At 35.2% G+C, this 19,339-nt stretch overlaps 1 protein-coding gene across 1 annotated transcript; it reads left to right on the forward strand.

Annotated features, from left to right (window-relative positions):
- The first annotated feature begins 16,245 nt into the window (after window positions 1–16,245).
- Window positions 16,246–18,745, forward strand: LOC100253268 (DELLA protein GAI). Its single transcript, XM_002266231.5, has one exon. It carries the CDS (start codon window positions 16,626–16,628, stop codon window positions 18,465–18,467), a length of 1,842 nt encoding a protein of 613 aa, XP_002266267.1. The 5' UTR covers window positions 16,246–16,625; the 3' UTR covers window positions 18,468–18,745.
- The last annotated feature ends 594 nt before the right edge of the window (window positions 18,746–19,339 follow it).

Genomic DNA, 19,339 nt, shown 5'->3' on the forward strand with positions numbered 1-19,339 from the left:
TATATGACCACTTTAGGGTCACCCATATTCAAAGCCTCTTGTTGATTTTGGTACAGACTCAATATCCTCTCAAGGTTGAAAGTCCATGTAGTATAGTAGTTTAGTGAATCATGACAATTGATAGCCTTGTGTCATGATTCACTGTAGGTCCTATCCCATGTGTATCACATACACTAGTACACTCACCATGAGAAACCTATCTCGACAACCAAGACAAGTCTTCCTCCAATTAGGAGGTGGTGCACTACAGTTTCTACTGAATTGTACAAATTCATGAACCAACTATGGACAACTTATCTATTTACAAGGAACCCATGACTTGTATCTTCTATGCAACTCCTAATGCATCTAAGTTATGTACAATGTAAGAGATGTGAGTTGAATGCTCAATTCAATATCAATATACCAAACAAGGGGATAGTTAAGTGTAACTTTGTTGCATCATATCTTTATTTTTTAGGCTCAATCCCAATAGGAGGCACAATTTTTTTTAGGATATTAGATTTTAGGTTAATAAGTGTGCATAAGGGCATTTTGGTAAAAATGCATAGTTGCATTAGATTTTATGAATTAGCTTTCTATCATGGACTAATTAATTAATTAATTAATTGAAGCCTAAAAAGGCTAATTAATTCATGTGGGCTAGATTAGGTGACCCAAGCCTAATTGGGCTCTAGTCATGTAAGCCCACTAAGAGCCCTATATATACTCCTTAGGGTTAGGGTTTTCTATACTTTTTTTTACTATCTTCTTCTAGAGAGCCTCCAGAGGGTGAACCCTAGTTTTCCTCTAAGACAGAAAAGTTTGTTCTTTTCTCGTGTCTAAAGCCTTATGAGGAGAGATTGGGTGGAAGGCCAGTGGGTAGATGATAATCCTCAACATTTTTGGACTTGTTCTACACCACATGGATTTGATTTAGGAACATCCAATTCTAGGTATAGTTTTGTTTTCTCTAGATTATTATTCTATATGGTTTTTATTGTTGTCGTTTTCGCTAGAATAGTTTCTAGAGAAACCTAAGATAAATTACATGCTCTTTATTTGATCTAAGGTAAAGAAATGGAAAAATCCAAAGTTCCCATCATTTTGAATCCTATGTCATAAATGGAATTACAAATATGAGAATCACTCAAAATTTTCATAGCATAAAAGCCTAAACTTTTATTTTCATATAGAAAACTAAAAAGCTAAATAAATAAATAAAAAAACCTTTTAATAGAAAACTCTCTTCTATTATTAAAATAAAATAAAATAAAAGATTTATTATTATTATTATTCATAGTAGTTTCTGAGTAGTTAAAAAACTCAAACATTCTGGTCGCTCCATGGTTAAGAATATTGGGGTGAAGTTGGATCTAGTAAGCCCACTTGGTACCCAAATCCATTTCCAACAATTCCACCAAAGAAGGTATCTCTTTGCATCACAATTGCATCCTTTCTCTGTCGTAAGAATCTCTTTGCAATTTTTTTAATTATTTATTTGTTTTTGTTTTTATTTTCATTTTATTCTTATAAATAACATAAAACAAACTATTTATTCTCTAAAAATTATTTTTTATTCACTTTTAAAAACAACTTCAAAACAACAACCAAACAAGTATATAAACTTTAAAGAATTTTTTTCTTTTTAAAGTAAAAAGTAAATAATAGATTAGACTTATTGAACTGATTTTATTGAACAGCAATGCTGAATATCAATTTTCTTGTATGCTTATTAATAGTATTAATAAATATAAGATTTGAATAATAATTGAAGATCTAATATTATTGCTGCGGTTGATAAAGACTAACATTCCATTTATAAATCATGAAAGCTGGTAAAATAGTCCAACTGGAGTTGAAAATTCTCCCCTCAGCAATACATCAATATTTTGAAGCCAATTTCAAATGGGATTTCTCTCTCTCTCTCTCTCTCTCTCTCTCTCTCTCCCATCAGCAATACATTAATATTTTGAAGCGAATTTCAAATGGGATTTCTCATCTCTCTCTCCCTCTCTCTCTCTCTCTCTCTCTCTCTCTCTCTCTCTCTCTCTCTCCATTTTCTAATTAACCAATTCACTTTCACTTAAATGGCTAAATTGAGATTGTCTTATCAATTATCAATCATCAATCATAGCTTAATAATTCTATCCATCATAATCATGCCAAGAGAGACTAGATGCATGAATATAAATCTCAGCCTCCTTTTCTCTCCCACAATCTAATCATATGACTCTTAGCTTAACAATTTCATCCATTACCGACATCTTAAAACATTATCATATGCTAAACCCACAAAATAAATCCCATATCTGACTTATACATCTCTACCAATAACTCCATTACATAATTTCAAACCTCCTTTGTTGGCTTCCAAAGTTGAATTAAGTAAATACCAACAGGCAATAATGATGATTCAGATTGGGAATGAAGAAAATTTTCAAAGTGCTATTAGATTTCATCATAACAAGAGAATTTTCTAAGAGAAGTAAATAGCAGGTTTGGAATGGCTGAAATAGATTAAGCTGTGGTCAATTTCTTAATCATGTGGGGAGTGTTGCTTCATTAGCTTATTCTAAGAAAAAATCTCATTAAAAAATGGTAGTAAGTTTATGATCAGAGATACCTGAAATCATGTTGTTTATTCTACTTCAACACTAAATTTATTTGAATACCATTTTTGTGGATAAGTAAAGGTTTTTCCGTTTAGTTGACGACGGTGATTCTTCACTCTCCATGGCCCATGTTCAGCAGCTCTCTCATTCCACCCACTCAATGTCTTAGGTCATTTTTGCCGTAGCCCAGCATCTTACTTTATTAATGTCCTTAAAATTAATATATTTCTTTGAAATTTTGGTGATCATATTTGAAGAGACATGTTACCGAGCTAAGCGCATTTCAGAGTAAATTTGAGAAGATAAGAAGGTCTCCTAATTTAATTGTTTAATAAAGTTTTAAAAGTCTTCTTTAACAATCTATAAAATTATTTGAACTGATTTTTGAAGTAGTATTTGGTAGAAGTTTTTATTATTTAATATATTTTTCAAAAAAATTATTTTTTTAATTTATATAAAAATATTAAATATCCATTTGAAAGTTGTTTCTTTATAAAAATTAGGTGCTTTTGACACAATTTTAAAAATCCAAATAATCATTTAAACTTCTTACTCTAGAATTTGATAAATATTTTTTAAAAATTATTCTTTGTTATATAATATATCACTAAAAATACTATCAAAATACCTTTTATATGTATTTAAATATTCACTCATTTTTACAAAAGTGTTTTGAGATAAAAGCACTACGTATTGAAAGTGATTTTATTAGTTCAAGTCTAGCAATTCCGCAAATCCCTCAAACATAGTTTGCCTAAGGGACCTCAATTGACCAAGTTGAACATCTACTTGGGATGACCCTTTCTTGATGGCCCCTTGACTTGAAGCCATATTCCTTAAGGGCATCTACATAAGGGATCTTGATCGATGAGACAACCCTCTCTTGATGGCCTCTATAAGTCATTTCCCTCAAGGGCATCTACAAAAGAAACCTTAATTGAATAAGTCAAACATCTCCCTAGGACTCTCTTGATGGTCCCTTAAGCCCATATCCCCTTAAGGACAACTGCTTAAGGGGCCCTAGTCAACTAGGTCACATATCCCCTCAAGATGACTCTCTCTTAATGACCCCTTAAGGCAATTTCTCTTATGGGTATTTGCCTAAGAGACCTCTATTGACCAAGTCAAGCATTTCCATAAGAAAACCGTCTATTGATGACCCCCTTATAGACAAATCCCTCAAGGGCATTTGCCTAAGGAACCTTATTTGTCTAAGTTGAGCACCTTCCTAAAATGATCCTCTCTTGGTGGCCCGTTAAGGCCAAATCCTTGAAGAACATTAGCTTAAGGGACCTAAATACCTTGGCTAAGCAACTCCCTATGAATGTTGTTAGGACATTGAGTCTTGTTTATTTGTTGGTAATTTTGTTTCAATTTATGTTTGATCATAGAAGTTGTTTTAGATAGTGACTTGCTCTCCATTGAAGATCAAGGGTTGTTGTTCGTCCAATTGGGAAGTCATAGGCACATCTAAAAAGGTTTGTCTTGTGGCATATAAGGCTTATTTGAGGTATAAAAGGTTTGGTACCATTTTTAAGCTTAAAATGTTTTTAAAATATTTTTTCAAAAAGCAAGGATCGTTCAAGCAGTTAATCTCACTCAAGTGATTGGAACACTCAAGAGATTAATCCCACTTAAGCAGTTAGAGTGCTCAAGCGATTAGAGCACTCAAGCAATCATGACAGTCCTATCATGTTTAGAAACATATCTTGAATGAATTTCAATCAAACACTAATTTGGAAACTTAAAATACTGAAATCCTTATGGAATTTACTTACAAATACCTCCTTTGTAACTCTTTGTGGGTTAGAGATCAAAGATTAGAAAAATCATAAAGATCTTAGAGATTGTTGGGGTTTTTATCCTTTAGAGGTACTCCTTGTGATAAAAGCCTTATTGCCACACCATCCTCGTTCTCTCATTCAACGATTCAATTCTTTGAATTGTTGGTTGAAATCGTAATCCTTTCGGAAGGACTGAAGGATCTACTAAGGAGCAACAAGTAGTTGTTGCGTTGCAGATGTGAATAAAGTTGTAGGTACTAGAAAGTAAGTCTTTAGGGTATAACAACCAGACAAATTCGTGTGACTTGATTTTGAATAGTGGATTTTGATTGATAGATCTTAGACCTCATGGTTTTTTTATCTCCACAGTTTATGGTGGTTTTCCACATAAAAACTTTTTATCTCATTATCTATCTTTTTATATTCGATATTATGTTTGAATTGCCTAAAATAAGTTAATTTGTTTTAACTTAATATTTTGCAGAGTTATTCTAAAAGGTTTATATCTATTCCTGCATCTATTATGGTTCAAGATATTAAATATATTGGATTGATTGGTTAATTGGTTATTGAGTTTGTTGAATTGGTTATCTTATGGTGGTTATACCTATAACCAATTATTGATTTGTTGGGATTATTGTTGAGTTTGTTAGGTTGGTCATTCTAGTAGTGATTATTACTATCTTTAACATAGTTAACATGTATTGTTAATTTTTGGATATCAATTAACCATAAAAATAAGATTTTTAATTTGAGTGAAATCCTATTTGAATATTCAGGTTATCCCTATAATATCTTGGGATAAGAAAAGTGCTTATAATTTAAAAATATTGTTTTAAATCACCCATTCACCCCCTCTTTGGGTGTTCCCTATTAGACTTTCGGTTATTATTGGCGGTATTCCAAGAAATGCCTTTTTTTTTCAAATGCAACCTTTAAAAAGAAAAAAAAAACCTAAAAAGTGAGAAAAGGGAGGATCATTCTCCATTATTTCCATCCTCTCTCTCTTAATCTTCAACCTCCTCCTTGACCTCCTCAATGTTGTTGAGATCAACCTTGTATCGACCTTCGTACTTCCCAAACTCAAATATTGATTGCACTTAAGCAAAAAAGGCTTTAATTAAACTCTATCCTCATCTTGAAGGTCTTTAAACAAGCAATAACCACATCAACAACCAAAAACTCTATGGTATTGGCATGGTAAATCACTTCTTAAGATTTCTTCTCAAGGAACATGGCAAGTCACCAACCTTAGTGACTAGGACAAAACAAGCTCAACCTTGAGGGTACTAGTTGGATTCAATAGTGATCTAATCTCATCCTGAAGAGCTTGAATATCTTTTTAGACAATGGAAAGAATAACCTCAATAGTAGCCAATTTCTCTTCCCTTTCCTTTAAGAGTGCCTCCTTACTCTTTAGTTCCCTTTTCAGCATTAAGATCATCTTATTAACATGAGCTTAAATAAGTGACTGCTTGTTTAAAGTGTGCCACAATTACTTAGCCTTCTCCTTGTTGTTGGTAGCAATTTCCTTACCCTAATTAGCTTGACCCACAATTTTCTGAAGGTGATCATGCAAGACGACCTAATAAAGTAACGATTAGTTTCAAGAGTTTAAGAGAAAAAAAAAAACCTTAAATAGTACATACAATTTTAGCTATAAAAATGGAAGAAGATTGTCCAAAAATTGGAAAATCTTATTAGCCATCTTGAATTCCATAATAACCCCATCTTTAGAGTAATATGACAGTGGAATGTGTTGTCTTCAAGGGCAAGGAATGACATAAAAGCCTTGATGTTGAAAATGACCAACTTATTCCCCATGTGGTGCTCCTTGTCATCAAATATGAGCTTAATCTCATGCTCGATTATCTTATGCAAAACTCATGGTTTTAAAAACTGAACAGGACCGGCCTGTCGAACCGTCGACCAATGAACTTTTCGGTTTGATCCATCTCAATGAACCTTTTTGTGATCAAACCAACATTGAACCGTTCAAACCAACGGTTGAACCGTCGAACCGGATAAACCGTTTGATTTTTTGCAAACCGGCCACTCCTTAATCTTACAAATATTTGTTTACTATTTAAGAAGCCCATTATCCACCAGGCCCATTCCACGCCCAACACTTACAAAACTAAAACTAATTATAAGTCCATCTTAGGTCCAAGCCGCTAGGCCCAGTCAAATGACAAGAAAGCTTATAACATGTTTGGCTTAAATATAACACTTTTATTTGGGCCATGCTTCCAAGCCCAATTTGTTGGCTTGTTTGGGTTAAAGGCATGTTGGAAGGTATTTATAGAGCACATGGAGTACATAAAATTCATGTGCTTCCGATGTGGGATTGGGAATGAGACTGATTAGAGGAAAACATTGCCTCTTGACGCACAGAACTTTGAAGTCTTTGAACTTTGAACCATGAGCATTACACCATAATGTTGTTAAAGTATATATATAATAATAATCTAATATTAATGTTTTTATTTCAAATTTTTATCATATAAAATCTTTAAAAAATGCAAATATTTAAATTCTTGTTTATTTTTATAATAATAATATAATAATAATTATAAAAAAATAATATAAATTAATTAATAGAATAATTTTAAAACAATAAAATATAAAGACAAAAAGATAAAATTAAATATTATAAATTTTTTCATCTTAAATATATCTTCATTCTTAAATATTACATATTTCTATTTAATAAAATTTAAAATATTAAACTTTATCATTTAATTTAATATACCAAATGTAAAAATCAAACATTATTAAAATTTGTAATTTTATATATTTTTAATTTTATAATTATTTTTAATTTTATATAATATATAAATTATATATTTAATTATTTATTACATCACCGGTTCAACCGCGGTTCGACCGTCGATCCGACTAGTGAACCATGAACTGGTAATTTTTTTGGTTCAATGACCGATCCGGTTCTGAAAATATTGTAAAACTTGAAAAGCAACAAGAGTTTAGGAGACAACCTTAGTCTCTTTCTTAGAAAAAGTTGAAGAAGGCAAAGACTTAAGAGAGAGGTCTAACAAGCCCCATCTAGGAGTTAAAGAATGGAAACGTAAAGATTAAGCTATAGGGATAAGCCATTACCCAATAGGAACACTCTTGGAATAGTTGCCTTTGAGAGATTCTTATAATTATTCCCTTGTTCTTCAAGGAGGAACATCAAGTAAAGGTCATGATTCGACTTGAAATGTAGCATTGACTAAGGGGGAGGAATCAACAATCATAAGGAAAAGCTCAAATACCCATTCAATTCAATGCCCATGATCCTCAAGAGTCGAAGCTTGATTACTACCTTTCTTTTGGTTAGATAGTGATTGCAATGAAAATGATCCCCTCTTGAGTTTCTTTTTAGGCTAAGTCAAACTGTCACTAATGGATACACTCTTTCTTAGAAAAGACACATGAATGCTTAAGGCCTTTAATAGTTTTGGAATAAGGGTGTCCATATCTTTGAACAATGCATTCCTATTAAAGAAAAACCATAAAATCCTCAAATTAATAGGAAGATGATGGAATTTGGGAAAAGGTTCTACAGTCAACTAAACACGGTGACAAACTAATGTTGTTAAGCGAGTGCAACTTCAAAATTGTCATGTATCAAGGGGCTCCAAAAATTATCGCCTTGAGCCTTCTATGGTATCGATCCTGTGACAAGTGAGTTACCCACTACCCTTTGGATTCTGCCTCAAAAACAAAGAAAATTAGTAGAAAACCTAAAATGATGAACATAAATTATTATGACAATGAGTCTAGTACATTGTTTGTTGGCAATTTTGTTTCAATTTGTTTTGCTTAGGAAACTTTTTAGATAGTGACTTACTCTCCATTAAAGGTCTAAGGTTGTTGTTGGTTCAACTGAAAAGTTACAAGTAAATCTAAAAGGTATGATTGGTGACAACTTAGGTAACTAAAGGGTTAAAAGTGGATTAGTATATTTTAAATAAATTTAAAATGTTTAAATTTTTATTTTGGAAAAACATGGAATGCTCAAGTGGTGGAAGCAACGCTCAAGTGCTAAAATCACTCAAGCAATTGTCCAATGCTGAAGCGCTCATCTCGAATCTTCCATAATATGGCAGAATATTTTTGGAAATTCAAAAATATTATATTTGAAAAATTTGGGATATCAATCTCCTAGGGCTTACATGCCTATACAAACCTTTCTTAAACCTCTTTAAGGAAGGACACTCATAAAGAAGCTAAGCCAAACTTGGCTTATCATTCTCACTCTCTAAAAAAAAAAAAATTCAAAGCTTGGATCTTGGGTTGTTGGAAGACCTGCATTCCTTCAACGAAGCTAAAGAGAATTCACTAGAACAATTGAAGATTGTTGCATTGCAGATGTGGATCAAGTTATAGGTTTTGGAGAGTAAGTCTTAGGAGTAAGCAAACAAGTAATTCTATGTAACTTGATCTCAAATAGTAGATTTTATATTAGAGGTCTTAGACCATATGATTTTTTATCTACATACTCAATGTGGGGGGTTTTCCATATAAAAATTCTTGTGTCCCTTGATTATTTGTTTGATTTTGGTTATTTTATTTATCACTGATATCTCTTGGTATTTAATTGGGTTATTAATGCAATTCATAATTTATAATCTTAAAAAATACACCCATTCACCTTCCCCACCCCCCTTCTTTGGATATTACCCTACTAGACAATGGTTTTTCACGAATAAAATATAAGAAGAGGAAAGGTCATTATACTAACTCCACCCTCTCTATAATGGGCATTGCAAGAACATCCCCTAACATATTAAGTCTCCTCCCATTCTCCACTGACCATAATGAAGCCTTGATCCATCACTTTTTTCTAGAGTCTTGAATTCTAAAAAAAAAAAAAACATATTAAGTCTCCTCCCATTCTCCACTGACCATAATGAAGCCTTGATCCATCACTTTTTTCTAGAGTCTTGAATTCTAAAAAAAAAAAAAAACATGTATAAATGTGTGACGCTTCACCTAGTAACAATAAAAAATAAAAAAAAGTTAACTCCCCACACCTATCTTATTTTAGGAGTATGATGTACAATGTTTTTTAGAATTAAATCGAACATTAAAATAGAAAAGTTATCAATTCACGGTTTATTGGTCAGACCAGTGGTTGAACCATAGTTAAACCAGGACATCATAAATATATCATTTATATTTTATTTTATATATATATATATATATATATATATATATATATATATATATATATATATATATATATATATATATATATAATTAAAATTTTAATAATATTTTATCGTCTATATTCGATATACCAAATTAAATGATAAATATAAAAATAAATTATAATATTTAATTAAATAATATATCTATATATTTTGTTATTTTAAAATTCTAAAAATTACTATATTAATTCATTTATATTAATTTCATATTTATCATTTAAATGTTTTATATTATAAAAATTTAAAAGAAAGATGTATAGATAGTTATTCTATTATTAATTAAATGGTTGTGCAACTCATTGGTTTGTTACTCATGTTGTTAACCACAAGTCTCAATTCAATTCCCCACCATGCAAAGCTCATTCCTACATTAGAAATCTATAAACCATTTATGTAGTATTTATATGCGCACACATTAGGAAAAACCAAATGGGCTTAGAGGGAAGGAAACTGGGTAAGAAGAATAGGAGGCATATAGGTTTTGAAACAGGACAGTTCGTCTGTCATATGGTCCAACTACTAACTCAAGTGGTCCAACAATAGTCTAACCTCTATTTGGTCCATTTCACCAAGTCGATCTAATTGGTCCTGTTTGGTTTTCAAAAAACAATGTTATGATTGAAATGGGGTAGAAACACCTTAACAAAAGAAAAGAAACATTGAAAGAACAATAGTAAGAGAAGAAAAAGACCAACCTCCAAATGCTTTATATAGATTGAGTATTCCCCTGGCCTAAGGAAAAAAAATGTACCTTTAGCATTTAGATATTTTCACTCATTTATTTAAAATTTGCTAAACAAAAAGGAAGGAGATGTAGGGACGAGATCATCTATTGATACATGGAATGATCAAAGAATAATATAGGACACTACATAATTGGAAGATGCCCACTTACCACATCATCCTAACAGGCTCCTCAGTATCATAGCATATTGAGAAAATAAAGGCTAATCTTAAATGAGAAAAACACCCAAGAGAGGGGTGAATTGAGTTTTTAAAAAATTCTTTTTAAACACAACAAACTTAAGCATAAGAGAAGCAAATATAAAGAGATCGAGTTAGAGAAATTAAACTCAGATTTTATAGTGGTTCAACACTTCCTTACCTACGTCCACTCTTCTCAAACTCCTAATCGAATGAGAGTTCCACTAACTTGAAACTTTAACCAAGCTTCTAATCACCTTTACACTTGGATTCCAACTCCAATGGGCTCTTACACAATCTCTTTAAGTTTTAACTCACTTGAAGGCTTTAACACTCAATTAACAAATATGAATCTCTCAACCTACCTCAACAAAGGCTCAAATACAACTCAAGACTAGGATGAATCACAAAGATGCACTAAAGGATATGCAAATGGGATTTAATGCACCAAGAACATAAATGAGAGCTTTTAAGGCAAGAACAAGTGGGTAAACAAATAAATGCAGGTGTTCTCTTGCTTATAAATGAAGTGGAGCTCTCTATTTATAGGTTTCTAACTTCGGGAGCCAAGAAAACTAAAAAAACAGCCTTAACCGTTCGAATTGGGGTCGACTGGTTCACTAGCCGTTTAAGTATTTAATGCTTGGTAGATGACCGTTACCCTCGACCGGGAAGGAAAAGCTGTTGGAAGAGAGAGTGTGTTTTTTACACTCCTCGATCGGAAAGAGGAAACCGATTGATCAATACCCTGGTCGGTTGAGCCGGTTTGGACAGTGTCTTGATCGATTCACCATTTTTGGCCCAAAAACCTATTTTCTTATGGTATTTTCTCTTCTAACACTTAGGAAAGGTCTTTAGGTAAATTAATATGCCAATTTTGAAGTGATTTGCCTAAGGTTCATTTGATAAAACTCGGGATTTGATGAAACTGTAACTTTAAAGAATAAACAAAGTTTTTCAAAGATACATGAAATGATATGTAAATCCTAAGTGCACTCATGCATTCACCTTACAAATGTTTCCTATGATTGAAAGTCTTCCAAAGGTCTTGATCTTGCATCCATTTGGTTCTTTGATGAATTTCCAAATTAACACATGCAATTCTTTATAATTCAACTAATTAGTAATTTAGCCATGATTTGTTATCATCAAAACCTGATTTAAAAATAAATATATTAAAAGAACTTAAATTTTTTTTTAAATAGTTGATAAATATTATTCTTAACTTTACTTGTATCAATTACACTTACAAAATAACTTTAGCAATGTAATTTTATTTATTTTATCATTTTTTGAAGTCTTTTTAAGTATTCCCATGAATTTGGAATAATTTTCGTTTCACTAATATTTTTGTCAAAATATTTATTGATATTTTACTCATATTTTTTATATATCCGTAAAATTTAATTACCTCTCATTCAAATGAAGACAAGTTCATCCCTTCTAATGGCTATCACATATTAATAACTTCAATGTATAATCCCTTTTATAGTAGAAATAACCAAATTCATTTGCACAACAATCATTGCTAAGACTTAATAGATTACTTCACGGTTTCTATTTAATTGACAACCCCATTATTACTCCACTTGACTATTTGGAAAATGTACTAATCTCATCTCCAATAAAGTACAAAAATGAAGCTATTTCCCAAAACAAGATAATTAAAACAATCACTCTATATCGGTTAAAAGTACGTTTGGTAGTAATTTTAAAAAATATTTTTAATCTTTTTAATACTTTTTTATTTTTTAAGTATTAGAAATGGTAGAAACACTTCTTATAAGTACTGTCAAACGCATTTTAAGAATTCATTTGATATTGATTCTAAAAAACACTTTTAATATTTATAATACTTAAAAAATTTTACCATTCAACTGTTAAAAATATTAGAAAGACTTTCTAGAGTAACTCCCAAACACACTTTAAATTTCTTACCTAGAATCATAGTTAACTTGACTATTGAAGAGAGGTTGGCCTAACCGGTACTTTATCTCCCCTGAACTTACTTTTACAAACCAAAGGAAAGAGATATATTTGAAAGACGCCAAGGTCTAGAAGTGGAATGAAAGAAGACCTCTCAAATTTATCCTAATTAATTTTTCGTAAAAGCAATTGCAATTGTGAAAGAAACGTCATTGAGGAAAGGAAACTCCGAGAGTTGGTATATGAGAAAGCATGCATAAGACATTAAGTAGTAGTCCTCGTGCATTTGAAAGCCATTGAAAAAAACAACGTACCACATCAAAAGCTGGCCGACAATAAATTATCAAAAGTTTGACAAAGTGGCAAAAAGCTAGTAGTGGGAGGATCTGAAAACGGAAAAAAAAGAAAAAAAAAAGTTACACATTAGAAAAATCTGACAAAACAACGTGAACAAGAAGTCTGGTATGCAGGAAAGGTTACGTTGATTTTAAAATAGAGTAAATTATGACGGAAAAGAAGAAGCGTTTTGAAATAAAAAGAAAAAACGATGGTGTAGCATAGTTAGGCACATGTGCAGTTTAGACGGATAGGCCGGCAAGAGGCATAAAGCTGATAACGGTTGTTGGTAAATGGAGTAGTTGTGAAAATGAGGGGCGTGACCATGTCCATGCCCCAATCTGACCTTTCTCAGGAGTCGGGAGTCAAGGAAAGCAACTAATATATTTTTCTATGTATATATGATCATGCCTTGATTATTTGGAGGGTAGCATAGCAAGGGGTATTAGAGTATCAATTATTTTCCCTTTCAACTGCTTGGTTTGTATCGCTGAGCCGGCATTGATCATCATTAATTTAAGAAATGAATTTATGTCTCCTATCGACAACGTAAAATTAAAGGGATTGGGGATATAATAATGGTCTAAGCGTGGGAGTCATCCAATGGGATCTGTATGCGGCACTTAAAAGGGAATCTTTTTGACTTGGTTTTGAATGGGGGAATGCCTGAATCAACATGGGATGACAAATGGAAGATAATCATTAACCATTTAGTCATCAATCAAGGTGAAGTACCTAATGTGCATGCATGACTGTGACACCCATCCCATTTCATTATGCTTTTCACATCCTCTTTCGAATATGCCATCTTCAATTCTTCATCTCAAATTATTATATTTATTTATTAACACAATTATGAGGCGGAAAAGTGCATTTTCATACCCTCATCTATAAAAAAAAAAAACAAAAAAAATATGAATCTAAGTTTATAAAATACTAATTTTCAACCGTTATCTAAAAATAATTTATATTTCATATTATTTTTTAATGATATATGTATTACATTTAACTATCTTAGATATCATTATTCACCAGCGTATGAAATTTGAATTATTTTTTAAAAAATTCAATTTTTTAATTACTTTTATATGAGTATGAAAAACCTCACTTTTTTTATATATATATTATTAAGGAATATGATTTGTATATTGAGCTTAAATCTTGAACTTTTAGGAAAATTGATAATTTAATATAGGTATCAGAACTTGGTTTGCTAGAAAGTTTAGGGTACAATTTAAATTTCCTTATTTGATTATTTGGATATGAATCCATTTCATTTGGTTTTAAATTTTGGGTAAATATTGGCTCCTCTTCTTAATATACATGATTTTTGGAATATTGAACCTTGAATTAACACTTTTTGTGATTGATAATGGATTTATAAATTTTAATGCAACATAACATTTAGAATGTGTTTAAATTATTGAAATAGGAAATGAGAAGGGATAATTTATTAGATTCTTCTATTATTGCTATATTTGAATCCTTTATTAGAAATGAGACTAGTTAAAATAAAAAATAAAGAAAAATAAAAATAAATTTAAAGTTGACTTTTTTTTTCTCAATTATATAAAAATTAAACATTTTTCAAAATACATAAAATTTATTTATTTATTGTAAATCAAATATAAAAAATATATATATCTTGATTTTGTAATTACTTTCCTTAAATTATACATTCTTTTACAATATGTTTCCTTCTTGAAAATTTTGAGGAAATATATATCTTCAAATTTATCTCAGAGTAAATAATTTAAAATTATACAAGTTTTTAATTAATTTTAATTATGTAATGTATTTTTTTTAATTAATTTTTATGGTAAGTTAATCATAAGAAAATTATTTTCTTTTACAATTTTTTCGGTTACTTTTCCAATAACCAAACATAGATTGAGGTTTTGGTTATCCAAAACTTTTTTTTATAGCATTTAGGGGCTATCGATTGATCTCTTCAAAAAGTTTTGGAGTTTGAGAGTATTGTTATGGGATGATTTAATTTAAAAGACTGAAAACTGATAAAGGGTCATTGCATTGAAACAAGTTCTTGGGGGGTTGATGAGCGTCCGTTGGGAAAGGTGAGCAGAGAAGAGGAAGCAGCCAACAGTGTGGTGACAGGCGAACCCGTTTCTACCAAGGAACTTTTCTCCCCCCCAAGCAATCAATATGAATTCTCGATCGAGGTGATTAAGTGCTTAGATATCTCGAAAAAGCAAACATAAGGGAATTTTTAGAGCACAAATTCTTTTCCTTGCAAGAGACCAAATAGAGTAATGTTATCGTAAAATAAGATGAAAAAGAGAGATGAGAGAGAGAGAGAGAGAGAGAGAGAAGGGGTGGTGGCTGGAGGGGACCATGACGAGGAAGAGATGGGAGAGGTGGCGGAATCCCATGGCGAGAGAGGAGGAAATGATAAAGTCGTGCCATGTGTGATGGACTCATGGACATTGGACCATGGTGTGTGAGTGCGGCATCCCCTGGAAAGGCAATGAATGATTGAATGGGAGGCAACCCCGTTTCTAACTCCGTTAACTTTATTTATTTATAATTTTTTTTTTGAAAAAAAAGAAAAGAAAAGAAAGGGGAGGGGGGATTGGGGTCATATTCAGTGGGTCCCACCTGACGCTCACTTAACTGATGTTGACGTCTGAATCCCCGTATTCACAAGTCCTGTCCCAGTCGGCTATCCCCTCTTCTTCCCCGATACAGGACGCGTGTGCCCTCAAATGCCCTTCCTCAATTTCTGCCTTGTGCATCATTTTGGTGCGTACCACTTACATCCAGCCTTAAGTCCAATCATTGTGCGCAAAAACAAATGCTTTTCCCTTTATTAAACCACCGTTTACGTTTACGTTTAAGATTTAGATAAAACTCCACAACCGACTTAGTTCACATGCAAATTCCAACGGATAAGGAGTAAGGGCACTGCCCTAAACAAAAAATGCAATTAGGCCGGCGCATGCCCACTGTCCACCATGTCCTTAAAGCACTGTGTTGGAGTCTATTGCTCGCAAAAACTTGTCAAATCACCTCCTCCCCTCCCCTCAACTTCACCCCTATCCTTAGGCGTCTAATATCGCGCTATCGAAGTCGCTTACGGCACTGGGCACTGTAGAATGATTTTGAGAATGACAAGTGCGGTTTCATGTAGAGGTCAATGTTGAAAGAGGTACAACTATAGCCATAAAAATTCTATTTTAGTGCTGTCCTGGCGTTCAAGATTTGGTACAAGACCCTATCAATTACTCACAAAAGGAAAACACCAGCTCTCCAACTGCCAAATTACCCAACCCCAACCCAAGATAAGGAATAAGGATGGGTGTTATTTTATTTATTCTTAAGAGCGTGCGCAACACAAGCCCTAAAAGAGCGTGGAGTAGCATCCCGAATTCAACTAGATGAGCATTCGAAGCTGGTCCCCACCACTGTCCCAATATCCCCATCCCCCATCTCCATTGCGCCTACGGCCACCAAGTTTCCAGTGTATGTTCTTGGGTACACATGAGCTGTATGCTATCACAGAAAAGGCATCTTTTTAGCATTGCGGTGCCGCTACGGCTCTTGATGCTTTTTTTTTTTTTTTTAAGGTGGTTGCATGGCCGAAAAATATATATACACATAAAATCATTTTTTTAAAAATTAAAAATTAAAATGATATATCCCCATATTATTATGACCTGGGAAGCTTTCCTCCTTCCTTATCTCTTCCAGGGTCCAGACTTCCAGCTCATATCACCCCATAGGAGCTCGTGCCAGTCACGTGCGTTTCGTATCGGTTTCTGAGATGAACCAATCCCACCTGTGAAAACTAATGATCCAATCCCTGGTGTTTTGATTCTGCGAGAGAGATGAAGAGAGACCTCCTAGATGGTTGTGGGGGAGGGGGCGGCGGCGGCGGCGGCGGCAAAGGTGAAGAGGGGTCGTCTATGGTCTCTGCAAAGGGGAAGATGTGGGACGATGGGCAGCAGCAAGATGCAGGCATGGACGAGCTCTTGGCTGTTTTGGGTTACAATGTTCGGTCGTCGGACATGGTGGACGTGGCTCAGAAGCTGGAGCAGCTTGAGATGGTTATGGGTAACGCTCAGGAGGATGGGATTTCTCATCTCTCCTCTGGGACTGTTCATTATAACCCCTCCGATCTTTCCGGTTGGGTTCAGTCCATGCTTACTGAGCTCAATCCTCCCTCCTCTGCTTTCGCTTCCTCCTCACAGCAAACCCCCATCGACGATCCTCTCCTTGCTCCCTCCGAGTCCTCTACTATCACCACCCTTGATTTCTCCGGCTCGCGGCAGCAGTCGGAGCACCAGTCTCGCATCTATAACGACAACTCCGACTACGATCTCAGTGCGATTCCGGGCGTTGCCGTGTATCGGCGACCGGACCAACAGGGGGATGGGGAGAAGAGCAGCAAGCGGATGAAAACGGCGTCGTCGTCGTCTTCGTCATCGACGCAACAAGTACAGGAGAATGGGTTGGCGAGTGTCGCCGAGTCGACTCGGCCGGTTGTAGTGGTGGACTCGCAGGAAACGGGTGTGCGACTGGTTCACACCTTGATGGCTTGTGCAGACGCGGTTCAACAGGACAATATGAAGTTGGCAGATGCACTGGTGAAGCACATAGGCCTGCTGGCGGCGTCCCAAGCTGGCGCTATGAGAAAGGTCGCCACCTACTTCGCAGAAGCTCTGGCTCGTCGAATCTACAGAATCTACCCTCAAGACTCTCTGGAATCGTCTTACTCGGATATTCTCCAGATGCACTTCTATGAGGCCTGCCCCTACCTCAAATTCGCCCACTTCACAGCCAATCAAGCCATCCTCGAGGCCTTCGCCGGCGCCAACAGAGTTCATGTCATCGATTTCGGCCTGAAACAGGGGATGCAATGGCCGGCTCTTATGCAGGCCCTAGCATTGCGCCCTGGTGGCCCACCGTCATTTCGACTCACTGGAATTGGCCCTCCGCAGCCGGACAATACCGACGCGTTGCAGCAAGTGGGATGGAAGCTGGCCCAATTGGCTGAGACCATAGGCGTTGAGTTCGAATTCAGGGGATTCGTGGCGAACAGCTTGGCGGATCTGGAGCCATCCATGCTCCAAATCCGGCCGCCAGAGGTGGAGGCCGTGGCGGTGAACTCCGTGCTGGAGCTGCATCGCCTGCTGGCTCGACCGGGGGCCATCGAGAAGGTGTTGTCGTCTATCAAAGCCATGAAGCCGAAAATCGTGACGGTGGTGGAGCAAGAGGCGAGCCACAACGGGCCGGTGTTTCTGGACAGATTCACGGAGGCGCTGCACTACTACTCGAACCTGTTCGACTCACTGGAAGGGTGCGGGGTTTCGCCACCGAGTAGCCAAGACCTGATGATGTCGGAGATATACCTGGGGCGGCAGATATGCAACGTGGTGGCGTGTGAAGGAGCGGAGCGGGTTGAGAGGCACGAGACACTGAGTCAGTGGAGGAGTCGGATGGGGTCAGCAGGGTTCGACCCGGTTCACCTGGGCTCCAACGCCTTCAAGCAGGCGAGCATGCTGTTGGCTTTATTCGCGGGTGGGGACGGGTACAGAGTGGAAGAAAATAATGGGTGTCTGATGCTTGGCTGGCACACTCGTCCCCTCATCGCCACCTCCGCATGGCAACTCAACTCCAACTTCAACCCCACCTCCACCTCTGCCTCCACCTCTGCTCATTCTCAGTGACATTGGGTCTGGATGGCAACGCCCTTTTACTACTCTTTCTTTCCCTCCTGAGTCTCTCTGACTTGACTCTCCATTCCTGATTTTTCTCTCTTCTTGCTAGATTGTAATCTATTTGCTTAGATATTTTTCCTTTAATTATCATATCAGGGTGGACCGATGGATTGTGTATCTAGCTATTATTATATTTCTCACTTTTTAATAAAAAGGTAAGGTAGTCTCAGTTCTCACTTCTCTGGCGGAGAGCGGAGATGGGAGACGGGAGACGGTAGATGTTCCAATTTCTTCCTCTGGAATTCTCTACTCTATAGAATGATTATACTATCATTACTAAGCTTCTTGCAAATTTTTTTATTATCTGAAAATTAAGTGACCAGGTCATGCATGCAAGTTCATGGTGTGGAGGATGCAGGGCCTGCCATTTTGAAGAAGAAGCGTGACTTGGCATAGATTGCTTTAGGACGGTTCTCCAATGGGATAACTCTCAAGTCTAATCTTGTACTAGAGTGTCAGGTGAGGGGTTGGGTTCATGTTTGCAATAATTTCGCATCACTCCCCTGAAAGTGATAGGACCCTGGGAGGGTCAATGGTTGTTGGTTGAGGCAAAGTTTGAAGAAAGCCAATTGTTGAAGGAGGCTATATTGATGTTTCTTAATTCTTATTCATTCCCTGGCCTCGAAAGTTGGAAGCTCCTCTAAAGGTATGAGAAACAAGTCATACAAAAAAAATTTCATCCCTTGTGACATCTTTTATTGTTTGCTTATATAAGTTTTAATTCTACATATGCCTCTATGTTGGTTGGTCGGCACAAAGGGTTTTTGGTAATGTTTAGAAGCACTTGGTTCCAAATAGTCTAGGAATTCCTTCAGGTTTCC

This window comes from Vitis vinifera, chromosome 14 (genome assembly GCF_030704535.1).
Source record: "Vitis vinifera cultivar Pinot Noir 40024 chromosome 14, ASM3070453v1".
Classification (NCBI taxonomy): Eukaryota; Viridiplantae; Streptophyta; class Magnoliopsida; order Vitales; family Vitaceae; genus Vitis; species Vitis vinifera.

Excerpts from the sequence above, each read along its gene's own strand:
- LOC100253268 (XM_002266231.5), top strand. The coding sequence starts at position 16,626 with ATGAAGAGAGACCTCCTAGATGGTTGTGGGGGAGGGGGCGGCGGCGGC.